A 27,450-nucleotide genomic window follows, 5' to 3' on the forward strand; every position below is an offset into this window, starting at 1 on the left:
AAATAAAATGGGGAGACTGGTAATTTTTTAAATAAATTTATTTGTTTTATTTATTTATTTTTGGCTGCATTGCGTCTTCGTTGCTGCGCGCGGGCTTTCTCTAGTTGCCACGAGCGGGGGCTGCTCTTCGTTGCAGTGCGTGGGCTTCTCATTGCAGTGGCTTCTCGTTGTGGAGCACGGGCTCTAGGCACGCGGGCTTCAGTAGTTGTGGCTTGTGGGCTCTAGAGCGCAGGCTCAGTAGCTGTGACACCCGGGCTTAGTTGCTCCGCGGTATGTGGGATCTTCCCAGACCAGTGATCGAACCTGTGTCCCCTGTGTTGGCAGGCGGATTCTTAACCACTGCGCCACCAGGGAAGCCCCAAGACTGGTATTTTTGAAGCTGCTATATTTTTCTATTTCTCTGTTAATTTCTTTGTAATAATTTGGTTGAAGTTTTGTTATTTGATGGGGGGGCGGGAGCTTTTTTTAAGTTAGGAAATTGTCTAAGGCAGAAGTCACAAGACAGTAGCCTCTGCTGTGTTTAAAAATCTTCTGTATTTGTTGCCAACATTTGAAACTTGGGAGATTGCATGTAAAAAAGCTGGTTTTCTGGGTGAAGGATGGGGCATGTTGTCCTCTCCAGTGTCCTGCATCCCTCCCGCCCACCTCTGCCACTCCTCTGCTTCTCTTCATCTGAATATGCCATTGCCTGGTCCTGGTCCAGGTGGGCAAGTGAGTTTGCAAGCCTCTGGTATAAAGGGTGGTTTACTCATTATTTTTTCGTTACCTTCAGTATTTGCTGTGAATAGTTGAAGAGAGAAGGTCTCTCTTTACTGAGATTTGGGTTCTGCCTCCCAAATGTTGAACGGGACTGAGACCCATCTTTGCTTCCTTGAGAATGGCTAAGATACGCCCCATCCTTTCTGGAAATGTTGTTGCCGTCTTCTAGCAGACAGAAGAGTTAGGTAGCAGAAGGGATGGCTTTGGCAGTGGGTCTCTTCTCTAGGGACCCTTTACAAGGCACAAAGGTTGGGGTGGGCCTGTCTGAGGGCAGAATTAGGTCAGTGGTACCAGGAGCCATCGGTGAGGGGCCTCCAGTCAGGTCCCCGTGTGGGCTCTTCGGTGCTAATCTTTCTAATATGGCAGTGGTTGTGTTACTTCTGACTTGAATCAATAATTCCTAATATCTAATAAAACCAAACAGTACCTAATTGCCGGCTAATTGGAAACGGAATGGATCTTTATTCTCATAAAAGTGTTCCTTGAAGGGACCCTTGGGAGCAAGGCATCTGGTTAAATGGCAGATGGAATGGAATTCCATGGATAATAAATGGAATTGTCTGGCCTAAAGTCCCTCAGTCCCGCCCTGGGTGACATCTCCACAACCCTATTGGCTGGGATTGGAAAACATGTAGCTGGAAAGTGTAAGTAGATATTTAAAAAGAGGGCTTTTTTTTAAGAGATAGCATTTAACTTGGTATTTATTAGGGTGTGTGTCTGCACACGCAAATGTCTAACGAGATAAAATGGCCTTAACTGAGTCTCAGAGAACTCTTTATACTACGTACGTCACAGTTTCCTCTCAAAATATTTGTTTACAAGAACTTCTGCACAAGAATCCCTTGGTTATCAAACCTAAGCTTAAGGCAAAGCTGCAAAGGGGTCAAGGGCTGAGGCCCCTACACCTGTGGTCTAAACAAGCCCCTCTTACCGGGGGCAGACCACCTAGGACCCCACCTCCCTGGGGAAGGTTGACAGTGGCCACGTGAACCTGAAAGCAGTCTATACTTCGAAGTGTGGCAGATCCATGCTGCAGGGCTGTCCCTGTGGTCAGGAGGCTGCACTTTGTCCTGTTTGGGTGGCAAACATAGCCAGCACAGTAGAGGAGCCGGTTATTTTGTACCCAGATGACCCCCTTCTGACCTAGTTTTGTGTGTAAGTGGATCAAGGATTGGGACAGACGAGGAAATTGGCCTGGGCAGCCTGCCATATGCTGACACGTGGAAAGTTCAAGGGGAAATGGAGAAGGCAGGGGTGACGCCCAGGACTCCACACGTATCCCTCTGATGCCTTTGGCCCCTGGGCCAGAGCCCTCTGGCTGCCTTCTATTTGAGGCTGCCTGATACGGAGGAGAAACAGAGACTACCCCACTGGGCCACGCTGTGGTTCACAGGGATCTTGGAATTCGACTCCAAGGGACCGTGGTGTGCGACTGGACACTAGGGCTGCTGTGGGTCCAGGGCTCTGGCAAGAGAGAGAATCTTGTCTGGCTTCCTCCCTGAGCTGCTCAGCTCCAGCCACGGTTCCTGCTGAAGTGCAGACAGTGAATTTCAGAGACCCTCAGGCAGAAATGCAGATGTTCAGTCTCAAGTCATGCTTGTTGCTGTCCTGCTCTGCACTTATATGGAGTAATTAGGCACTTAGCTTAGTCTTTGGAGCCAAGCCCTCAGAATGAGTCCTGGCTGCAGAAACTCGGTCTCTGTCTTGTCACATGAGTTCTTTCTCTCCCTCACTGTTTAACAAGGTCTTCTCAGAGCAGGGTGTTGCCTCAGATCATTACCCTAACCCCAGAATGCCTTCACTCTGACATCCCTCCCCTCCCCCGTCCCAGGTGCATAGCCCTCTCCAGAACAGCCCCTTGATCCCTGACAGGGGTGGGTCTCACTTTCAGATTCTGCCCCCTGATCTGGTCTGGCCCCCTACGTGCCACCAGCAAAGAGCAGCCATGATGGTGAAGCAGGCCAAGGGGCCAGGCCTGAATAGGAGGGCAGAGGGACTGAGACCTCGGGGTGAGTCTAGACCAGCCCTGTCTCAGAAGGGCTCAGAAGCCCTGTTCTTCTCAGAAGCAGAAGAACCTACCAGGCACATAGGTAGCTTTAAATTTTCTAGTGTCCACATTAGAAAAAAAATCAAAAGAAACAGGTGAAGTTAATTTTATGAACATTTTATTTAGCCCAGTATGTCCAAAATAGTATCATTTCAACTGTAAATATAAAAAAAAACTTTAATGAGGCATTTTGCGTCTCTGAAACCCTGTGAGAATTTTACACTTACAGCCAATTCAGAAATTAAATTTTTATCCAATATACTTAATCTGTATTTAGATTTCATTAAATTTATAGTTGAAAAAATAGATTCACATCCTCAATTGTTCCAAAGATACTTAAAAAGTTTTCCAATGACTGAATTGGGTACCAGTCTTTAAATTTCAATAAAATACAATTTTAATTTAAAATCAGTTCCTGGGTTGCACTAGCCACATTTCAAGTGGCCACCTGGGTCTAGTAGCCACTAGATAGGACAGCCAGAGTGCAGGATGTCTCGCTTGAGGATTCATTGTGGCTCCTCCCACCCCTGGCCACTTGCCCAGAGCTGGTTGGTCATCATAGACCCGCCCCCCGCCCCCAGCCCCCCCTCCCCCAGCGAGGGAACAGTGGCTTCCAGCATCACTTCATCCAGGGCAGACTTCCGGTTGCCCATGATAGGCGTTGCCCTCCTGGACACTGTACTTAGAGGAAAGAGAGCCCAGCGTCTCCGATGGCTTCCCGGGTTCTTTCGTGCCTCAGTCCATCCAAAACAATTACAGCCCCAGCTGGGCGTTTCCCTCCAACCAAGCACATACCTACGGGAGGCCCGAGTCACCGTCTGCGTTTCATGTTTCTGCTCCCTGAATAAACGCTTTTACTCTGAAAGCACGTGGCCGGCGTGCTGTACAGGAAGCAACCACTAGCCTCGTGGCCAGTTTTATTCCGCGCTGTTCTATGCCAAGCCCTTGATTAGAGCACCTCCCCTCACAAGCTGCGCCAGGTAGGTGGACCAGCCCCCTCTACAGCAGGGCTCAGGTGACCCCAGGGCTGCTGTGCAACAGGGATTTGATCCCTGGTGTCCTGGCACCGACACCGCCCTTTCCACCTTATCACTGTGCAGCTCAAAAAGCAGTCGAGCCCAGTCCTTGACAGGAGACCGAGCCCTCCTAAGACCCAGGATTCAAATGCCAGAAGGCTCGCGGGTTGAGGGGATGGGGGTGGGTAGAGGTGGGTGGTCATAGAGCGCTCGCCCCTTCCCATGTGCTCTGCCTTCTGGGGAACGCTGTGACCACTAGAGGGCGCCGCGCGGGCCAGGGAGGTGCTTCGGCGAAGCTTCGGACTGAATCCTGCTCAAGGTGGGCACATCCGCAAAGAAAAATCAGGGTCACGGTTTCCTCCCGTCACCCTGACAGAGGTCCCCGCCTAGCGCGTAACTGTGTGAGCCCACAGCTGAACTCGTTTGGGTTTTGAGATCTTTTGTGTTATTCCTGTATTTGGAGGGAGATAGTTGTTTATGAACAGAGCACTGGGTAAGAATTCTTTATGTGGTTTTACTGTGTCCTAAGTGTCCTCTAAAAAGAGCACATTTTAGAGTCTTGGAGAGGGCAGGGGTTTCTGAGACACTGGTCTGAGTTCTAGCCTTGTGCCAATAACTAACTGACCCTGTGTTGATCCATTCATCCAACAAATATTTATTGAGCACCAGCTATGTGCCTGACCCTGTACTAGTTACTCTAGGGGACACGGAGATGAATAAGATGTGGCTGTGCCCTTGAGTAGTTCCTTGTCCAGTTGGGACATAGGCAAGAAGACATGATTATAGCTGTGTGGGTAAAGGCTGTAACGGGACACATGGTGGGGTGGTCAAGGAAGGCTTCCTGGAGGAGGTGCTGGGGATGAGGGGGAGAGGCCTTGAAGACAGAGCAGAGAGCAGGTACTGAGATCAGAGACAAGGTACCATGCCCGCACAGCCTTTTTGGGAATCGGAGCAGTTCAGGATGGCCAGAGTGTGGCACACAGGGCAGAGGGGTGGGACATAAAGATGGAGGGGAAGCAGGGTTGGATGAAAGTCCTGGAGAAGCTTGGAGGAGACAGTCCCTGCCTTCCTTGTTTGGGGTAGTGCTCCAGGCTAGCTGTGAAGAATGGCCTGGAGAATTGTGCCATGGTGAGCAGGAAGTCAAGGCTGTTGGGAAATGTTGCGGCCAGGAAAGAAGAGGGGGAGATGACTAGTGGGTGATGGAGTGAGATGGGAGGCTGGGCTGGTGTGAGAGAGATTAGGGAGGACCATATCTGGTGCAGACCAGGTGGGGGGGACAGAACAGTCAATGGTGCCCTCTACCCACCCTCTCCCTGGGGACCCTGCTTCAGTAGCTGATGGATGCCCTTCATCACACTGGGATCAAGGCAGGAGACACACATGCAGCGGGGGGTGGGGGGTGGGGCCTCAATGTATGCAGCTTTGAGGTCGTTGAATTAAGGAACGTCAAGCAGAGATGCCTGGCAGGTGTGTGAGTCTGATGCTCTGGAGAGAGGGCAGGGCTGCAGGGGTACATTTTAGGGCCACCACCTTGTCCATAGCAATCCGAGGCATTGCACTCCCACAGGGAGAACGGGGAGTGAGAAGAAGCCTGTGCACAGAAACAGGGAAGAACAAAGCAGAAGAATAGAGCCCAAGATGGGGACTCGGGGTTTCAAGGAGCAGAGGCCGTGGTCAGAGTTGAATTTTGAAAAAGATTGCTCTGACTAAAGAGTGCAGAATGGAATGGAGAGGGAGAAGCCAGAGGCCTGGGACAGCAGAATGTCCAAGAAGAGAGGGACCTCTCAGAGGGCTCCCATGGGGCCCAGATGAGACTGTGGCAATTACAAGCTCAGCGTCCCAGCCAGAGACAGAATCGTCCTTGCATAGAGAATGTCTTCTTTTTGAAGAGCAGAGATGGCAAACTGGCCACCTCTCTGCTTTAAAACATTTAGAATTAGTTGCCAACATTTTTTTTTGAGATGTAATTGACATATAACATTGTATTTGTTTTAGGTGTACAGCCTAATGATTTGGTATATGTGTATGCTGTGAACTGCTTATCACCCTAAGTTTAGTTAACATCCGTCACTGCACCAAATTACAATTTTTTCTTGTGATCAGAACTTTTAAAATTTACTCTTAGCAACTTTCCAATATACAATTGTAAGTCGTCATGCTGTACATTCATCCCCAGGACTGATTTATCCTATAAATGGAAGTTTGTACCTTTCCACCCCCTTCACCCATTTCACCCAACTTGCCAACATGTAAAATTCCGAGGATTTCACACAAAATTCCGATTTCTGGCTTTTCTTGGAAAAATCAGAAGCTCTCACGACAGTAGCCCTGCATTTGGCACTGCAACACTGTCGGAGCTGAGTAGCCATTGCTCTCTTTAGATGGGGCATCACTCTTCATTCTGTCACAGTCACCACCACCCCCTACTGCTTCCCTGACACTAGTGTCAGTTGCCCTGCACCATCCTGCTGAGCTGGTGTTTTCTTACACTCGGCCTGCTTCACTCATTCCCGTTACCTGTTAGCGTTTGTGTCTGATTCTTTTAGGAGTGTGGGGCGCACAATTATGTTTATGTGAGGGATCAGCCAAAGTGCCTCTGTAAAATAATACTCCCACGCACTCAATCTGTTTGTTTTTCGTGCACACTTCCAAGGTGAGTGTCTTTCAATCTGAGCTACAGGTTCTTGAAAAGTGTTTAATAATTATATTTAATATATTTTAACAACCATAGCCTAAGAATACTAATTTAAAAAAATTCACACATGCCCTGGGACTTCCCTGGCGGTCCAGTGGTTAAGATTCCACACTTCCAAAGCAGGGGGGCGCGGGTTGGATCCCTGGTTGGGGAACTAAGATCTCACATGTCACGAAACTTGGCCACAAGAGTTAAAAAAAAAAAAAGAATTCACACATACGCTCAAGTGTGTCATAAACCAAATTTTATTTCAACTGCAAAACATTGGCTTGTGCCACTGGGTTACATTGTTTCGAGAAGGCCTCAGAAATAAGCTTTAGTAGGTCACTATCCAGTTGAAGAGTAGCTTGCTAAGGCCAGTGGCTTTAAAATGCCACCATCTGTGACAAATCTTTGTCAAGGTTTTCTCAGTACTGACTATGGAAGTAAATTGTTTAGTAAAGCTGGTACAAGACTGCAGATGGCTATCACAACAGGCATTCCAAATTAGATACAATAAAAAACAGGAACCTGTCGCTACGGAGGGAGAGAGGAACTGGTCAGATGTAAGACAAGAACGGAAAATTTGTTTTTCCTTCAGAACACTTTTCACTGTATATCTTTTTATATTTCTGATTTTTAAACCATGTACAGTATTAACTATTACAAATGTAAATAAAAACCTTCATTGTTCAATTTTATTATAAACCAGTGCTTGCTTAGGGATTCATCGTGCTATGATTGTAAAGCATTTATGTTTGGGTTTCTTTGGAAGCTGGGCCCTGGTTTTTAAAAAAAAATGGAAAATCACCCTTCTAAGAAAACGCTCTTTGCCCTACCGGGATCCCTAAAGGCTTGGCTGGGGCGCGGGGTGGGCGCTGCAGGGAGACTTCCCGAGCAGCAGGTGGCGCTACGAGCCCCGCGAGCACCTCTCCTCAACCCGTTTTTCTCAGCAATGGCGGGTGACGGGGGGGGGAGGGAGGCCTTTCTCTAGGGGTGGCTATTCTGAAGCCTGATCCCAGGTGCAGACGACTGTTCCCATTCCCGCGGGATCGCTGACCTCGAGGAGGGTTAGAGAACACCATGGAGCTCTCCGTGCACCCTCCCTCGCGAGGCGGGGCGGCAGTGGCGGCACGGAAGACACAGGCCTGGGGAGAATTCGCGCCAGGCGGCAGGCGGGACAGCGGGCAGCCCCGGGGCGGGCGGGGTCCTGGATGAGAAGCGAGCCGGTGGCCTGAAGAGGCGACTGACTGAACCGGGCACCCGGGGAGCCAGGCGGCGCGGCGGAGCGAGCGGGCAGGGAGTTGACAGACGGCGCGGCCGGTGCGGCGAGCGAGCGAGGGAGCGAGCGGGCGGGCTAGTACGGGGCGCAGCCATGATCACTTCAGCCGGTGAGTGGGATCGCAGCCGGCGCCGAAAGGGAGGAGACGCCACGCCGGCTTTTAGCTGAGTCAGGGCCGGTGACTGGGCACCTCCCGGCGGAGCACCGGCCTGCGCGGCTGCTCACTGCGCGAGGCTCACGACCCGGGCCGGGGGCTGGCAGTGTGGCCCGGGCTCTCCGGGGGCCCTCGCGACCCCCTCCGGCTCGGGGGAATCGCGCTGGGTTGACCGGCTCGTTCTTCCTCCGCAGCCACACCCCCGTGCCCGGACACGAGGGGCTTCCTGGGCCCTTCTCCGACCCCGACGGGTTTTCCTCGATTCTCTTCCTTCGGCGGTTGACCATGTGGGGCCGTCCGAGCCCAGCCCTTCCTTGCAGGTGGTTAGGGTGGGATGGTCCCCCGGTGCAGCCGGACTGTAAGGCAGCCCATGCTACTTAAGTACTTCTCGACCTGACCTAGCACCTTTCTCTTTAGAGGGAAATCTAAATTAAACTAGGCTTGAGGCGGGTCGTTTCTGGGTCTGTTCTAAGGATATTTAGTTAAAGCACCCAGAGAACTTTCGTGTTCGGTGAAGACAGCATCCTGAAAGCAGACATTATACTGAGAATCCAACTGTGGTTTTGAGGCTAGATGCTAACTATGCTGCCTTGAAGAAAGAACTCATGGGTGTCTGGGGCAGGTTTCCTACACTTAACCGTTGTGTGCGTAGATCGTGGAATGACGTTTGCAGCGGGATAAGCTGTAGAAGTCAGGTTTCAAGTGGAGATTTTTAAGTCCCGGGCTGCAGATTGATGTGCACGTAGCTGTCCACAGCCTCGGTGCCGTTTTTCGTGCCTGCTCACAAACTTTTTTCTCGTCCTGTTTTACTCTACACTTGCCCCACAAGTGCTTTGCTATAAACAGACTGATAATCAGAGGACAGTAACTTGTAAGGAGCTCCAAACCGTGTGTTTATAAGGATTGCTTAAAGAAATTGGTGGAGACCTGGGAGGCATAATAGTTCTCTTTAAAGACTTGAAGAGCTGTCACGTGTACGTGGGATTAGAGTTTTGTCTCCAGTGGTTACAAATGATTGGGAGATGAATTTTAGTTCAATGTAAGGAAAAGCTTTTCCATCCAGTCGGAGTTCTCTAAAGAGAAAATGAGCACTAAATTTCTTGCTGCTTGTAGACGTAGGCCTCACTGTTTTTCAGATCCTCTACTTAGCCCACACCACCTTCATCTCTTGCCTGCCTTGCTTTGACAGCCTTAAGGTTTTGTTTTTCCAACAATTGCCTCCGTATAGTCCATTCTTCGTGTTGTAGTCAGAGTATTCTTTTTTAAACCTTAATCACAATATTTTTCTGGTTAAAATTCTTCAGTGGTTTCCATTGTGCTTATAATAAAATCCAGGCTTATAGGCCTACATGATCTGATTCCTGGCTTGTCTTGTACTACTTTTTTCCTCACTATACCCTGATCATACTGGCCTTTCTGTTCCTTGAATATGTCAGTTTCTCTCCTATCTCAGGCCTTGTCACATTCTTTTCCCCCTTTCTAAACTCCTCTTCCTCAAGTTTTCCCTTAGTTTCCGCTCAAATGTTAGTCTCTCCTGATCATTCTATTAAAACATGCTGCATCTCTCCCCCTCAGCTGTCCCCTCTCTTCATTACAGTCCTGTAATTACTTTGTTTACTTGCCTGACTACTGTTTTTCTCTCTGTGGTAGAATTTTGGGCGGGAAACTTTTCATAATTCTTAGAACAACTGCCAAGCAGATGACAGAAGTTCAGAATTATTTCTCGAATGAAGAAATCAGTTAGCTAATCAAATCAATAAATCAGTCACCAGAGTATTTTAAGTAGAGGCTGAAACAACACTTGGTGGGGATTTTCTAGACTTTAAACCTAATGATTTTTGAGGTCTTACTCTGAGACTCGGTGGTGATAGCATAGTGTGTATTCGTTACTGTCATTGGTTACGTTTACTGGATTACTTATCAGCTTCTGCTCCAAACCTTTTGTCACTTGGTTTCTTGTCCTTTGGCTCTCTGTGGGTTAGGATCTGTCCCGGGTGCTAAACAGAACCTAACAGGTACTAGTTTGGATTAGTCAGTTTATTTGTTCATTTATTGCCTAGGCACTTGCAGGGTACTAAGAACACAGTGGTGAATAAGAGGTCAACATGCACTGTTAAGTTTTTCCAAGAGGTTTGGCTGTGAAAGGGAGCGGAGAGATAGAGATAGGTGGTTACTGGAGGGAGACATGAGAATGAATTTTTTTTTTTAACATAATAAAGGAAAATTATGCGTAAAAGCTTTCAAACAATAGTCTCCCACTCCTCTTTTCCCTTATTCATTGAGGCAACTGTTTTCAACTTTTAAGCTGTGTCTTCTGGAGCATACCTTTATATTTATAAATAATATGCTATTTAAAATAATGCTATAAATTGATACAGCAACTTTAGGTAACATCTGCTGACTTCATATTATGGCATAAGAAACTTTTTAGCATCCTGAAACATTCCCCATTCCCCAGGTGCGCCTCGTCCCGCATCTAAAGGTGAGTTCTGTTGTTTTTAAGATGAGAAATATTTGTGTATGAAGTGTAGGTATTTGATTTAGTTGTGTTCCACGGACAACGGCTGCATTTCTAAGCCAGGACAACCATATAACGCGTTAGTCATAAGTGAAACCAAACAGAGTATACAGAAATCCATCACCTCTTTTGGTAAAAGCAGTTCAGACATACCGTTGATTGATGATAAGGGAATGGGTAGCATTTTTAGTGTTTTGATAAAGCATTCTGCCATTTATGATCTGTTCCACATTTAAGGTACTCTTGTCTATCAGCTCTTCCATGTCACTAGTTCACAATCCCCCTCCCCTCCCCTGATTGCATTCTTTAATCTGTCTTCTCTTCATGCTGTCAATTCAGCCTCTCTGTTCTGGGTTTGTTATACCAACCTAGAGTACCAAGAAGTTCATTTTATCTGCTTTAATGCTTTTTGAACAGTAGTATGCCCTAGCTAGAACCATGGCATAGTTTTGTTTGCTAAATTTTGAAGCTATTTGGCAGACCTACACTTACCAGTTAGAAATGGCTACATCTCCTAAGGAAAGTTGCCTTGACACTTTGTATCAGCTCACAGTTTCAACTCAGTGTTCCAGCTCAGTGTTCCGGAATGATTTTAAGACCTACATGGAAAACATATCTGAGAGACAGTTTAGTTTCCTTCATGGTCCAAGGACGGTAATTTCCCACGTCTTTTTTTCTAATAATCCCTTTGATATATGACTGTATTTCAGGGTGCATTTTTTTGGAGAGGACTGTTATTTCCTTTACTCCCCAGTGTTAGTGCTAATCACCTCAGGGTCACATGGGGAATGCTGTGCTTCAGTAATTGAAGTCAGAACAAGTGAGATTGCTCATCATTTAGCAAAACCTTCTAGGTTACTTGTGATTACAACAGAGGTGCCTTAATATAGGCATCTTGAAATAATCGAATTATTTTATTCTGTGAGTTGATGACTAAATACTCCTGCTTTTGTAAATAATTTTATAACTCTTGGTTTATTTTGTGTGAATAATTTTATTCTAAAATTGTGTAGGAAAGTTTCTCATTTTGGTCAGTAAATTAGGCCAGTGATTGACTGTAATGAATATCAGTATGACAAGGAAGGCTTATGGCTCCATTACTGGACCCTATCCCCACAATTTCTAATTCAGTAGATCTGTGATGCGGCCAAGAATTTTTATTTTTAACAAGTTCCCAGGTAATGCTAATGCTAATTGATCCAGGAACCATGCTTTGAAAACTGTTGAATTAGGCAAATAATGTGATATATATGGTATTATGAGGGTTTGATAACATAGTTAATTCTTAAAATTTGAAATATAAACCTTTTCAGTTTTAAAGAAAAATAATGATTCCTCTAGTGAAGTCACCCCTCAAAAAATACTTTTTTTCCAACTCTGATATATTTTTGACTAAGCATTAGTTTATCTTAGGATATGTATTTCATAATCATATACCTTTTGTCTTATAGCTGGAATAATTTCTCTTCTGGATGAAGAAGAACCACAGCTTAAGGTATGAGTTGAAGAAAAATTAACTGGGCTTAATATGAGTACTTTGAAGCTCTTTGAATTTACTGATAACTGTATATCTTCCACCATTTAAAATAGCCGTCCTACTTAGTCTATACCTAGTCACTGAAATCTAGCCCCAGAGGACAGGACAGTATTTTGGCAACAGCAGTGGTTTTCCCTAGAGTTTAACAAAGCTGAGGCAAATAAATCTCAGTGTGGCACCTGGAAACCACACACACACACACACACACACACACACACACACACACCATTTTTCTTATCAACGGCAATCACAAAAAGTTACTTCTGTATCACATATTTTAAAACTATTTTCATATGACAAAAATTTGGAATATACTTCAGTTGGCTCTAGGCACCTGAATTCATTTATATCCAAACCAGCAGCCTAGAGTCAATCTTACACATACTGTCAAAGAAGAAAAATGTTCAGTATGATAAGGAATGACATTATGTTTTATGATTGAAAACAGAAAGGAAGTATGTAAGCCCAATGGAAAGTCAGTTGGTAAACTTTTGTATTTGTCATTTAGTAAATATGACTTAGAATTTGGCCACTGATTTGTTGGAAACTTTTTTTTAAGGAAGTATAATGGTAAGTCTGTCTCAAAATCGAATTTTGGTTTTATCTTCTACAGGAATTTGCACTACACAAATTGAATGCAGTGGTCAATGACTTCTGGGCAGAAATTTCTGAGTCTGTAGACAAAATGTAAGAATTTACTTTATTTCTATAAATTGGAATAAAGTAGATCAACCTTAATTATCTGTGGGTCTTGTGGCTTATTAATTCATTTAGAGATTTGCTGCCACTAAATTGCGGCTTGAGTATTTAGATTTGGAATTTTTAAGGAGAACCACAGTTTGAACTAGGCCTATACTTCCTAATTTCTTTCAGAGAAGTTTTGTATGAAGATGAAGGTTTCCGGAGTCGGCAGTTTGCAGCCTTAGTGGCATCTAAAGTATTTTATCACCTGGGGGCTTTTGAGGAGTCTCTGAATTATGCACTTGGAGCAGGTGACCTCTTCAATGTCAATGATAACTCTGAATATGTGGAGACTATTATAGGTAATTATCTTCCATCTAGTAAGGCTTTATCTTGTTGGCTTCTTTCTTGCTCTAGTACATATAGCATTTTTTTCCCTGAATCTTTGAGGTTGCCACATTTCATTTTAATTGAAAGTTCATAATCTTTCTACAGTAATTTTATGCAGCCTGAGTTTTTAGATCTGCCCTAGAATTCTGTGCTTTATTTTTTGTCGTAATGAACAATAACATGAATAACAGTAATAATAAAGACACTCTACTCACAAAATATTTTAAGAATGAATCTAAGAAATTATTCAGAAGCAGCCAACTTAACACAAAGATAGTTATCTCAGTGATTATGTTTACCTCTTTTCCAGTGAGCATACTGTTATATGAAAAAATTAAATCAGATTATTGTGAATATCAGAAATTAAATGATAGTAATTTATAGAGTTGTTTCTAACACAGGAAACCATTATTGAGTGTTTCCATTGTACTAGGCACTGTACTGGTCGTTCTTCATAGCATAGTTTATTCCACAGTTGCCCTGTGAAGAAGGAGCTAGCCTTGTTTTACAGATGAGAAAACTTGGGTTTCAAGATGATAAAGGCACATGGCTGTTAAATAGGAGGGTCAGAATTTAAAACCCAGGCTTCCTCACTACGAAATCCATACTGTTTCTACTAGTAGCCATTGTTTTTTTATTTGCTTCTGTATTTTTGAAGTGAGAGGGTAGCACACAGGTAAGGTTTGGGATTCTCTGTCTTGTAAGTTGAACCAGCTCTGTAAGAGTTCGTTCAAAGCTTTTGTAGCTTTAAAAATGTTTGAAAACTCCTGTTCTAATAGATGAAAGAAGGGATTGCATACCCTTCAGACGTGTCTTTTTGACTATCAAGCTTTAGATCATAGTTACAGAGAGCCCAAGAGTGTGTTCTCTGTCAAGTGTGTATAGTATAGTTTTTTGAATTGCTGATTAAGAGGAGATGTGCATTATTCACCTGAACCCTTAAAAGGAGAATATTGGTATTCTCTTTCAGAAATTGGGAAATGCTGCACAAGGCAGTCCAGAGAGGTACTTTTCAAATGTCCCTGAAGTTTGAAGTAAGATTTTGTGTTCACATTTAAAATTTTTTTGCCATGATGGTGTGAGAATGTTGCAAGTAAGTTTATTGTTGTTGGGAACTCACTGAATTGGAGTTTTCATCTGTGAATCCTGTGGGAAGAACAGATGATTTTAAAGAATAGACCGTATCATTTGAAACCAGAGCACTTTCCCTACATTAAGTTAGAAATGGTGAGTTAAGTGCATTTATCTCTTCTCTCTTACTTGAAGGATTTTTTTTTTGATGAATGTTGATAATTTTTTCCAGTGGTGATCTGCAAGTGCTCGCAGTGTTAACATTTTACAAATGATGCTTTTAATCAGGACAGCTGGTCCCTAAGAGGCTATGAGGTGGTAGATGCCTTCCTGTGTATCATCTTAGTCTTAGCTTGTAGAAGGTGATTGTTGACTGGTAGACCAGTTCTGTTTGCTTTTCTTTGTGTGGAAATGGGGTTCACCCTTCTAGTTTTCTTGGGACTATTAGAATGGATTTTTTTAAATGTCAGTGAGATTTGTGAGAGAATATATAAAATAGAATTTAGGAAAGCCTTCCTAGGCTCTTAATGAATGTCATAAACAGTACACTCAGAAAATTCAAGGCTAGAATTTTCAATCTTCTCCCGATTGTTATAAGACTTCAGCTAGGAATGAGGCTCGGTTCTGGAATACAGTTATGACATAAACCTGGTAAGTCAGAGCACAGGTCTCATTTGAAACCTGGGAGGTAACATTTTTCTTCCTCAGTTATTAACTAAGGAAAGCTCCCCAAATGTTATAAATCTGAGATTCCTTTCTGATGAGGTAGGGGAATGTTTCCTCACAACTGCATTTGGTTCAAAAAGCTCATATTAGGGCCTGGTGAAGATTTTCTGCAACCAAACTTGTTTAAGGTCTGCTTGTGAGTGCCACTTAGTTCTTACTAACTGTACCTGAACCTGCCTAATCCTACCTGGATGGACCCTGAATGTGGTATATTCCAATTTATAAAAGTCCTCTGCTTCCCCCAAAATATAGACCCATTAACATGGGCCATCTAGTAGACCAGCAGTTCTTTATCCTAGTTCAAATCATTTCTGTTTCCTGGGGCTATAGTTTGCAACTAATTAATCTTTTCCTTGTACCTTTCTCTTTGAAAGGGAGGGTGACAGGCCAGTGAGTTATAGAGAGGATAACTATTATATATGTCATTCAGCTTGAGTGGCTGTTTTCCTTAAGAAGGTGGAAGAAGGTTTAGGGAAATTTCCTTTCTTGGTTGCTCCTAAAAAGTTTAAGTTATGATTGTAAAGTAGTGTAAGTTGTAAACATGATACCCTTCAGTATGTTGCCTCATCCTCCCCATTCACCCAAATCACTGTGAAATGGGAAAGCCAAATTATGCACATGCACCACTGCATGAATTTTCAGACTCCCTGTTTGGGGGAGAGGGGAAGTATGTGTGAATAGGTTCAACCTACCTCACATTGAGACTGAATATTTTAGCTGATTGCCGGAAAGGTTTTTGGAAATCTTCTTGGGATTGCCTTTAGAACCTGTGGCACATTTCAGGTCATAGACAGACTCTCTACTATCAAGGATCTGATAGTTTCATTAATGTGAAGAAGTGTAACTTATAGCCATGTGATAATTGCTACAATAGGGTTTTTGTTAATATCCTCAATCATGGCAAGTGTTTGTGTTTGAGAGTGAAAACAGCAGCTGTTTGTAGCCAACTCTGTAGAATAAGCAGCTTAGTCAAGTTGAATAACATAATTTTGAATAATAAACAGTAAAAAGAGAAATTTTTTTAAAAAATTATTTATTTTGTGGCTGCATTGGGTCTTCGTTGCAGTGCGCGGGCTTCTCATTGCAGTGGCTTCTCTTGTTGCAGATCACAGGCTCTAGGTGCGCAGGCTCAGTAGTTGTGGTGCACGGGCTTAGTGGCTCCGCGGCATGTGGGATCTTCCCGGACCAGGGCTCGAACCCGTGTCCCCTGCGTTGGCAGGCGGATTCTTAACCACTGTGCCACAAGGGAAGTCCTAGAAATGTTTTAAATAATGTCAGCTTACTGGAATTAGTGTGTAGCCCTGCAGTGTAACTGTTACGAACGGAACAATATTAATTTGAAGGTATAACTTACGGCATTTAAAAAATTTGAAATTTGCTCATTACTCCATAGTCATCCCATAAGTTATTTTTATGATTATAAATGTAGGCATTGTCCTTTCTAGTAGTATAGCCCAATTTACCATCTGATCAGAGTTATTTTATTTCTCTATAGCAAAGTGCATTGATCACTACACCAAACAGTGTGTGGAAAATGCAGATTTGCCTGAAGGAGAAAAAAAACCAATTGACCAGAGATTGGAAGGCATTGTGAATAAAATGTTTCAACGATGTCTAGATGATCACAAGTATAAGCAAGCTATCGGCATTGCTCTGGAGACACGAAGACTGGACGTCTTTGAGAAGACTATACTTGAGTCGGTAGGTAGATGATGGGATTTTAGAGGTTGCTATTGATGAAGAATCAGCAGAGCAAATAATTAAAACTGAAAATTGCATGGATAGTGAAAAGAAAATCTAACTTAGATATAATAAGGTGCTCTTTTGCGAAAAATTTAATTTTATATTTATAAAATATATGTATTTTATGTTTATAAATGAACCTTGGCTGTGTTTTGTGTTTGTCGAATAGTTGCTTTTATCTTACCACATTTATTCCTTTGAGATCTTGCATGGGGAAGTTGTCTTAATTACCCTGCCCTTTTTAAGAAGACTGTATGGGTAAACTACTATTGTAATGCATTTTTCATGGTTAAAACTGTAAGCTACATTCCTGGTTTGGGGGTGTTTTGCAATAATTATGACAGTTGTAAGTCACCAACCAAAGTGGTCAGAGAGGTGCAAGACTGAGTTAAATGGACATTGATCTGCATGCCCACTTTGCCTGCCTCACTACCTATCCTTTTCCACAAGCTAGCTCTTTGCACTCCAGCCATTTTGACCTTGTCTCTTCTGCTAGATGTACCATACCCCATTCCCTTTGCCAAAAGTATTGCCCCTGCCAAAAACATTCCTTTTCCCTTTCTTTCTTTACCTGCTGTATTCCTGTTCAAGATTCACAGTTCAGCTCAACTGTCATTTGTTTACAGATCCTTCTGTCAATCCCTGCCAGCCATACCCTCCTCAACCCTTAGGTCCAGCTAGGTCCACCAGATTATAACCTCCTTAAGGATAGGTACTTTCACCACTGGGTCTCCAAAGCCTAAGGCAGTGTTTAGCAGCAGTGGTAAGATTAGTTTAAATGAGTAAATGAATGAATGACCCAGTGTCATAGAACGGCCCTTATTTTGCTCTGTTTGATTTTTGTGCAGTTGTAGTTTCTCCTTGTCTTCAGGTGAATAGAACTAAAATATTTGTTTTTATTCATTCAACAAATATTTTTTGAGTGCATATTATGTGTCAGACACTGTTCTAGACATTGGAGATACAGTGGCAAACAAGACCAACAGAGTTCCTGCCCAAATGGAATAATCCACTGGGGGAATAGGCAGTGAAGCCTTATTCCCTATAAGGTAAAGGGGTGATACATTTTTTTAAAAAGAATAAAGCAGAGTGAGAAATGCGTCTTACTTTACATCCCAGTGCACATGTACATATAGATGTAACTTAGGATGAAATAATACCTACTTTTTCTACTTACGATATAATCCTGATATTTTAAAATTGTATTTCATTTTTTAAAAAATGCTAGTCCCATTAAGTTGATTTCATAATGTATACGCCGATAGGTCACAACTTGCCTTTTTAAAAAAATATTTTTTTAATCATTGAACAAAGCTATCTTTAAATTTTATAGTGCTTTACAGTTTTCGAAAGTTTCACACACATGATTTCATATAATCCTATAATAACCCTTTTTTATCCCCTACTCCTATATTGCCCTTCCCCCTTCCCTGTCCCCACTGATAACTACTAGTTTGTTCTATCTGTGAGTCTGCTTTTATTTTTTGTTTTATTCACTAGTTTGTTGTATTTTTCAGATTCCACATATAAATGATATCATGCAGTATTTGTCTTTCTCTGTCTGACTTATTTCACTTAGCATAATGCCCTCCAAGTCCATCCATGTTGCTGCAAATGGCAAAATTTCATTCTTTTTTGTGGCTGGGTAGTATTCCATTGTGTATATATATATGTGTGTGTGTGACACCCCACATCTTTATCCACTCATCTGTTGATGGACACTTAAGTTGCTTCCATATCTTGGCTATTGTAAATAACACTGCTATTGGGGTGTGTATATCTTTTCGAATTAGTGAATTTTGTGAATTTTTAATTTCTCAACTCGCTTTTTGAGAAGTACACTTGTAGCTCTTCAGCATGCTTATCATGCTGAAGGACTTTTATAGGTTAGTATCTCAAATATTGGGTATGCTTATTTATGTTGAAGGACTTTTTTAAGTTCGTATCTCAAATATTGGGTATGCTTTGAAGAACCACAAGGTAAACATAAATAAACTGGAGGGGCTTCCCTGCTGGCACAGTGGTTAAGAATCCACCTGCCAATGCTGGGGACATGGGTTTGAGCCCTTGTCCGGGAAGATCCCACATGCCGTGGAGCACTAAGCCACAGTAGTTGTGCGCCACAACTACTGAAGCCCATGCACCTAGAGCCTGTGCTCCGCAACAAGAGAAGCCACTGCAGTGAGAAGCCCGCGTGCCGCAACGAAGAATAGCCCCCGCTCGCCACAACTAGAGAAAGCCTGAGCACAGCAGTGAAGACCCAACGCAGCCAAAAATAAATAAATAAAAATTTTTTAAAAATTTATTAAATAAATAAATAAACAAATAATCTGGAGTCAAAATTTCCTCGGGAGAGCACCAGCTAGATGTGACAGCACTCAAAGCTTGAGTCACTCAGAGCTGGAGAATAGTTCTATCACATTGTGTTCCTGGCCAATGAGTATAGGCGGTAAGTCATGAGGGTTAGCAAGACTAGAGGCAGACACAATTGAAAAGCATAGCCACTTGGTATGTGTACAGCTGTATAGATCTTTTTATAGTAATTAACAGCACCACCACAGTTATAGTATACTATGGTCATATAGTCATGATCCTGGATGATCACTAAATATTTAATTGTTTTCAACCTATTTTTTTTCATGAAGACAGGGAAATAGGTCATTTTCTTTTAAGATTTTCATCTAAAATGGTTAAAAATTTTAAGGTTTATTGTTTAAGTAGCAAATAAATCTTTAGCTGCCTAGAATGACTAAAGAATATCGATTAAAATAATTTGATTTCTAAATAAACATGCTTCAGTAACCAGATAATCATATCTCTTCAAATTATCTCTTTCAGAATGATGTCCCAGGAATGCTGGCTTATAGCCTCAAGCTCTGCATGTCTTTAATGCAGAATAAACAGTTTCGGAATAAAGTACTGAGAGTTCTAGTTAAAATCTACATGAACTTGGAGAAACCTGATTTCATCAATGTTTGTCAGGTAATAACATTGCATTACTTTACACTGTACTGCTGAGCCATGCCTCACTACATTATATTATATAACATCACGTCACTACCATTTCATACATGTATCTCAATTGATCTTTACAACAGCCTTGTGAAGATACTTTATGCGTTTATATTCCATTTTACTGATAAGAAACTGAATCTCTCAAAACTAAAAAGCTGTTATAATATGTTATTTCTATGTATTCTTTTTTTCACTTTGAAAATAACCCAGGCATTTAAGGAAATTTTTGAAAATGAGATTAAAAAAAAAAAGGTAGAAGAAAAGATAAAAACGGTACCTATGTTATGTCATTTCTAAAAAGAATTTCAGCTATAAAAATTATCTTTGGTTTCATTCCCCAAACACCAGCCAAGACCTTTGGGTATATTTTCTTTATCTCTTTTATTGTATGGACTTGCTTGCACACTTTAAAAAAAATTAAGACAGTATAGAAAATATATAAAATGAAAAGTGTATCTTTCCCTTTCCATTGGCCTTTTCCCAATTAAAAGATTCATAACTGTTTTTCCTCCACCTACTAGCACATGTGGAGCTACCTCATTCTTTTCAATGGCTAGATTGTGTTTTATTGACAAATTTTTGTATTCTGCTTAGAGCGCAGCATTTTATCACGCATTTGGTTTGTTATATTTTCATTATAATGTGTTCTCAATATGTGTTTCTATCCTCTATACATATTTAAAATTTAGATTAATACATCCTTTTTTTCAATGCTTTTTTTAAAAATTGAGTATAGTTGATTTGCAGTATTATGTTAGTTTTAGATGTACAGCAAAGTGATTCAGGTTTTTTTTTTTCCAAATTATTTTCCATTATAGGTTATTACAAGATACTGAATATAGTTCTCTGTGCTGTACAGTAAATCCTTGTTGCTTATCTATTTTATATATAGTTTTTGATGCTTTTTAAACCAAGTGTGAAACACAGAAAAAGCTAGAAGAAAAATATCCACCTTTATATCACCCGAAGTCCACCTAACAGTATATTTCCTTTCACTTTTCTCTGTAGAGGTTTTTGGAGTTTTGTTTGCTTCTAAATAGTTTTTAATAGTTTTAAAAATGGTTTTTAAAAACTTACATGAAAAACGGTAGTCCTTTGCCTTCTTCCTCTGTGTATTTCAGTTTTATTCCTCAGAAGTAATTTTATTTCTTTTAGCTATTTTATTCCTTGTCCCTGTAAAATTTTTTTTAATTTATTTTACATTTTTAAAATACATTTTTGAACAGATAATATTACATTCACATGATTCAAAATTCGTGAAGAATCAAAGGATATACAGTAAAAAGTCTTCTTGACACTTCTTTCCTTTGGCTCCCAATTTCCCTTCCCTGGAAGCAAACAGTATCAATTATATATTTCCTTCAATTTAACATTTTTTCATGTTTTGACATTTCATAAATTCTTATACAAACTCTTTCTTTATTGTGCAGTAGTCATTCAGTGGATATACTTTGCCTTTCTTAACCAGTCTCCTGGTATTGGTCATTTATTTTGTTTCCATAATTTCCTATTCTTAATTTATAATAACTTTGGTTAATGTGTTCATTTTGAAATTGAGTTATTTGCTGCTTAAGGGAACAAGAAAATTTAAATTGAATTCTTAAAAGAAAAATCCTAAATTTATTGGGTGGTTTTTGTTAAAACATGTGGCAAATTCTAAGAATAGTAAGAGAAATACTTCAAAATGGTCATTTTAAAATGTGCCTCTTGTCCTGGCCCAGCACAATACAATGTGTTAAATGAATGAACGACTCCTACAATTTATGGTAAAGCAGAAAATAAGTTACTACAGAGCACTTGATAGCGATTTATGGATAAGATTTAAAGAAGCCAAGATTCACTCACCAACCGGTTATTGAATATTGCTGATTGCCAGGCACAGTGTTAGGAGCTGTGAATATAAGTTGTATGGATTTTCTTATGGAAGGCAGATTCCATTTTCAGGAAAACTTTGGTGCCAGGATCAGAAATAGAATGCTAGACTAGATAGTTAGTCTGCCCCAGTTTGCCTTTACTTATATTTGTTCACTATCACTCTGTAAGTATCTTGTAGACAAAGTTTTCAATTATTATGTAATTGTTCTTTATCTGCATTTCAGTGCTTAATTTTCTTAGATGATCCTCAGGCTGTGAGTGATATCTTAGAAAAACTGGTAAAGGAAGACAACCTCCTGATGGCTTATCAGATTTGTTTTGATTTGTATGAAAGCGCTAGCCAGCAGTTTTTGTCATCTGTAATCCAGAATCTTCGAACTGTTGGCACCCCTATTGCTTCTGTGCCTGGATCCACCAATACGGGTACTGTTCCAGGATCAGAGAAAGACAGGTATAAGTATCTTTTTCTGTATGAGAACTAATTCAACAATCTTTATTTCATTTTGGGAATAGATATTTATAGACAACATAATATAAGAATAAATTTCACCATTAGCTTTCATAGATTAGCCTCTTACTAAAGCTATTGCTCTGTTTTGCACTCTGCTGCATACATTAAGGAAAACCAAAGAAATGGACCCTTATGGAAAGAAATGGAAGTGGTTGTCTGATGGGGAGGGTGCTTGCCAGACAGCATGTGTGCTATTTAATCAGGTAAATTAAAAATCTCAGATAGGGCTTCCCTGGTGGCGCAGTGGTTAGGAATCTGCCTCCCAATGCAGGGAACATGGGTATGAGCCCTGGTCTGGGAAGATCCCGCATGCTGCGGAGCAGCTGAGCTTGTCTGCCACAACTACTGAGCCTGCTCTCTAGAGCCCGGGAGTCACAACTACTGAAGCCCGTTGCGCCTACAGCCCCTGCTGCACAACGGGAGAGGCCACCGCAGTGAGAAGCCCGTGCACCACAGCAAGGAGTGGCCCCCGCTCGCCGCAGCTAGAGGAAGCCCACACACGGCAACAAAGACGCAACGCAGTCAAAGATAAAATAAATAAATTAAAAAAAAAAAACTCAGGTGGGGTAGGTTGGGCTAGATTTTAGGCATTTGGGTTACATATTTGTACAGTTAGAAACATTCTCAGCTTTTTTTTTTTTTTTAATTTATTTATTTTTATTATTTTTGGTTGTGTTGGGTCTTTGTTGCTGTGCCCGGGCTATCTCTAGTTGCAGCCAGCGGGGGCTTCTCACTGCAGTGCCTCCTCTTGTTGCGGAGCACGGGCTCTAGGTGCGTGGGCTCAGTAGTTGTGGCTCACAGGCTCTAGAGCACATGCTCAGTAGTTGTGGCACACGGCCTTAGTTGCTCCACAGCATGTGGGATCTTCCCGGACCAGGGCTCAAACCCGTGTCCCCTGCATTGGCAGGCGGATTCTTAACCACTGGACCACTAGGGAAGTCCCCATTCTCAGCTTTTTTAACACTTTTATTAGAACTAATAAAAATTACTGTAAGTCAGTAATCTTGTAATCTTCATTTATTTAGGCTTTCTTTCATTTCTCTCAACAGTGTTTTTGTAGATTTTAGTACAGGAGTTTTGTACATTTTCCCTTAAATTTATTCCTAAGTATATTAGGTCTTTTAATGCTGCTGTAAGTGGTACGTTTAAATTTCAGTTTCCAATTGTTTGTTGCTAATATATAGAATTACAATTGATTTTTCTATGTTAATGTTGAATCCCACAACCTTGCTTAAGTCACTTATTAGGTCTAGTAAATTTTTTTTATAGATCCCTTTATAGAATTTTCTACATAGGAATCATGTCATCTGTGAACAGAGACAATTTTACTTCTTCCTTTATAACTTTCATATCTTTTCCATCTTTATTTTTTTCTGCATTGGTCAGGAAATCCAAACATTCTTCCTTTGTTCCTAATCATGGCGTAATAGCATTTAATTTCTTTCTTTTTGATTTTAAAATTGTCTTTCTCCTTACCCTCTCCTGTTCTTGTGTTTATTTGCTTTCATGTTCTTTCTGAGTTGATCTTAATTTCTGAAGTAATTATCCTTCTTCTTCCATTCCCAGTTTTTCCCTAGTTATATTATTTCATTTCTGATATATAATATTCTTTTATATCTTGTAAAAGTTTTCTTCATATCTTTGACCTCTTTTCAAATAATTTTTTCTTATTATAGTGAATGGGATTTTACTTTGATCCTTTTCTGTGGTTTATCTTTACTGAAATTAGTTTTCCTAAATATTTACAAAGGAGGCTTGATTTAGGATAGTTTTCCTAATTTCCCTGTTCTCTAGAATTTCCTCTTTTATCGTGTTTGTGGAGTTTTAAACAAAATGGTGTCTTTGTGTTCTGAGATCTCCTGGCTCTGTTTCCTTTCTCACTTTTATTTCAGCCTTCTTTTTCCCTCATTTCTGCCGCTTTAATTTGGATTCTGTGCCCAGCATTTTCTCCTCAGTGTAGTGCTTTGACCTAGAAGGGGGTGTCAGCTGGTTCGTTTAAGAGTTGTTGAGGCTCCAGCTGCTTTGCTTCAGACTGGTCTTTGTGGCTCGTGGTGGTGTATCTTCACCTGACCGTGTTTTGGGAATCTGGGAGATACTTTGTCACCTGGTTTTGTTGTCCATATATTTTGCTAACCTAGTTAGTTGCTTTGCGTGTTTTTATGAATTTATTTGGTGGAAATCCAATTAACTGGGTTGCCTCCATCTTATTTTACAATCTTTTTCGTTTCCTAATGGCAGTACTTAAGAAGTAATTAACTGTTTTTTCCTTGCAAGATATTTAATTTGGACATGGTTCAGACCTTCAGTTTGATTAAAAGGAAAAAAAAAAGCCACCCACACATACTATTCAGAAAAGATTTATCACATTAGTAACTATTGGTTCTCTTCCTTTTAGTGACTCAATGGAAACAGAAGAAAAGACAGGTAGTGTACTTGTAGGAAAGACATCAGAAGTGGTAAGTGTGCTTTTTGAAGTTGAGGTTGCCATTTAAACATATATTTCCACACTATATTGTAAATTATTTAAAAGTGCTTCATACCTGCTTTTATGGAGGTTTATTATTAAGTTTGATACCAAAGTTATTTTATAAAAATGGATTTTCTATAAAAAGTAAAATTTTAAATATTCATCCCAGGGAATTCCCTGGTGGTCCGGTGGTCCAGTGGTTAGGACTCGGCGCTTTCACTGCTGACAGGGCCTGGGTTCAATCCTTGGTCAGGGAACTAAGATCCCACAAGCCACACAGCACAGCCAAAAAAGAAAAAAGATCAATCCCAGAAGGCACTTGACTTAGAAGAAATAAAATCCTTAGATCCTTATCAAAGAATGAACTCTGTCCAGAATAACTCTGAATTACCTGTCACAGGGTGAGAAAAAAGTATGGCTTCTAACAAATAAATGGCAACTTATCATAGAGGGGGAGGGGGTAGTTTAGTTGTCTTTATTTTTAGTATTCATGGTGTGTGGAGAGTGGGGCAAGGATTAGAGCAGTGGTCTGTTGGATGTAAATGTTTCCTCCATCAGGATTTTTGGTTTCTGGTTATCAGGTATATAAATTTCAACTCTTCTTCACATGGTTGGAGAGTTGTGTTGATGGCTTGGTAGTTCATGAGATCATATATATGTGTTGGTTAAAGGTGCTTTTTCTCAATTTGGAGGAGGGAGTTTCTCACCTAAACTATAAGTTGGTTGTGTATAAAGTAGTTCTCCTTGCATATCACCAGTAATTAGTTACTCTTTTACAGTTTTTTTTAATATTAAAATATTTTATACTGGAAGTGAGTTTGGAATGAATTGCATTCTTCCATCAAGCTGGTATCATATCTCAATGGCATCTAATAAAGAAATAAATTACTTTCTCTCAAATAAATGATACATGAGTTTGCTAGATCCTACTGTTAAAATATGGGTTTTGTTGTGCGTATGACTGAATTTCACTGGTTTAGTGCTGTTAAAATAAAGTTAGCTTACTGGATTTCAGTAATACAATAATTTTCATTCTTGTTTGTTCGGCAGAGTCCAGAGCCCAAGGATCAGACTTTGAAAATGATTAAAATTCTAAGTGGTGAAATGGCTATTGAGTTACATCTGCAGTTTTTAATACGAAACAATAACACAGATCTCATGATTCTAAAGAACACAAAGGTAGGAAATTCATCTGTAATGGAGGCCTTTTTCTTATATTTATTTCTTTGTTGAATAAGTACTTATATTTGTTATTGAATAATTTGTTGCATTTTATTCCTGATCAAGGAAATAAGTATTTAAAAAAAAATAACAATGGGAGAAATGCTTGATCTTGTTGAAGAAGAAAAGGAATTAATATTGATTGAGCTCCTGCTTTTTGTGCTAGTCTCTCATTGGGAAGTTTAGTGGCTTTTTTTTTTTTAAGTTAGCTTTTATTTGAATGTATACATGTGGCATTTGGACAAATACCACAATCAGAACATTAATACAGGTTATTTGTGTGTTTGTTTTTCCCACTGAACTGCAAACTCCTTGAGAATAGGGGTTCTTACCTTGATATTGTAACCTTTGTTGAGATATTGATCCTAACAATTATTAATATTAATTTTTGAACAGATAATCTATTCATCTGGTTCAAAAAATGTTTTAATATAAAAAGATGCATAGTACAAAAAAATCTTCCTGCCTTGCCTGTGTTATTTACCCAGTATCCTTTCCCAAAGTCATTTATTCATTTTTTATTGTCATATAGTATTCCATTACTAAACAGTTGTTTGATTGAGGTATATGTAATCATGCTTCTCCAGACTTTCAAAATAATTTTTACAGATGGCAAAAAGAATAATATAATTTGCATTTATGACAGTTTTCTGATGTTTATCTTTATAACGCAGTCTCATTAAAAATAAACAAAATAGGGGCTTCCCTGGTGGCGCAGTGGTTGAGAGTCCGCCTGCCGATGCAGGGGACACGGGTTCATGCCCTGGTATGGGAAGATCCCACATGCCGCGGAGCGGCTAGGCCCGTGAGCCATGGCTGCTGAGCCTGCGCGTCCAGAGCCTATGCTCCGCAACAGGAGAGGCCACAACAATGAGAGGCCCGCGTACCGCAAAAATAAATAAATAAATAAAAATGAACAAAATAACTTTGGTGCTTGCCAGAGTTACAGTGCCGGAAGAGGTGCAGCATTGCTCCTCAGGTTACCCCAATACTTTGGAGACCTTGAGCAAGGTACTGAAGAGAAATGGCGAACTGTTCAGAAACCAAAAATTAGAAAGTCTGCTGTATAAATTCCTACCCAAAATCTACTACTGACCTCAAGTTAAGACCACAAATAAAACTTTGTTTGACTTGCTTGTTTTTTATAAGCTAGCTATTTAATGTTTATAAAAGAAATATCCAAGGTTCATATGTTAAATACCAGTTCAGTTTATTCATGTTTTCACCACAAAACAGGGCCTCTTACTGTGTGTTCACATGCAAGCTTGCGTTTGTAGGAATACTTTGCTAATGATAAAAATCTGTATTTGTTTTTGTAGGATGCGGTAAGGAACTCTGTGTGTCACACAGCAACTGTTATAGCAAACTCTTTTATGCACTGTGGGACTACCAGTGACCAGTTTCTTAGGTAAATATGCTTGTAGGTTCCCACTTTGGTTTAAAATTGTCTTTGACAGAGACTCTGTTGACATTGTCACATGGATGTGGGGAACTTTCCCTGCCTGACAGTCCTGAATTTTAAATTCTACTTTTCTATTTTATAAATTTTTTAAATTGCATATGCCTACTTGTTTTGAGGTAAAATTAATTTTCTCTATTAGTTGCCTTGAATATAGGTTTTTGAATGAAATACGTTAAGCTTAGAAATTTGATACAGTTTTGCTTTTGTTCATAGTGGAATTACATGTCATGCATTTTTAAAGTCCTCAAAATATTAAGAACAACTTAGGAGGTAAAATGGAATCATCAGTAACTTGAGATCC

At 40.8% G+C, this 27,450-nt stretch overlaps 1 protein-coding gene across 1 annotated transcript in view; it reads left to right on the forward strand.

The window, feature by feature from the left end:
• The first annotated feature begins 7,753 nt into the window (after positions 1-7,753).
• The window catches only part of PSMD1 (proteasome 26S subunit, non-ATPase 1), a 105,196-nt gene continuing 85,499 nt past the window's right edge, over positions 7,754-27,450 (forward strand). The window contains exons 1-10 of the mRNA XM_082841761.1: positions 7,754-7,887; positions 11,902-11,945; positions 12,601-12,674; positions 12,861-13,030; positions 16,351-16,556; positions 19,437-19,580; positions 21,713-21,939; positions 24,395-24,455; positions 25,517-25,645; positions 27,007-27,095. Coding sequence (XP_082697887.1) covers positions 7,872-7,887; positions 11,902-11,945; positions 12,601-12,674; positions 12,861-13,030; positions 16,351-16,556; positions 19,437-19,580; positions 21,713-21,939; positions 24,395-24,455; positions 25,517-25,645; positions 27,007-27,095 — 1,160 coding nt within the window. The 5' untranslated portion in view covers positions 7,754-7,871. The remainder of the gene's footprint in view (positions 7,888-11,901; positions 11,946-12,600; positions 12,675-12,860; positions 13,031-16,350; positions 16,557-19,436; positions 19,581-21,712; positions 21,940-24,394; positions 24,456-25,516; positions 25,646-27,006; positions 27,096-27,450) is intronic.

The sequence above is a fragment of the Leucopleurus acutus genome (genome assembly GCF_964270905.1).
Source record: "Leucopleurus acutus genome assembly, chromosome: 6".
NCBI lineage: Eukaryota > Metazoa > Chordata > Mammalia > Artiodactyla > Delphinidae > Leucopleurus > Leucopleurus acutus.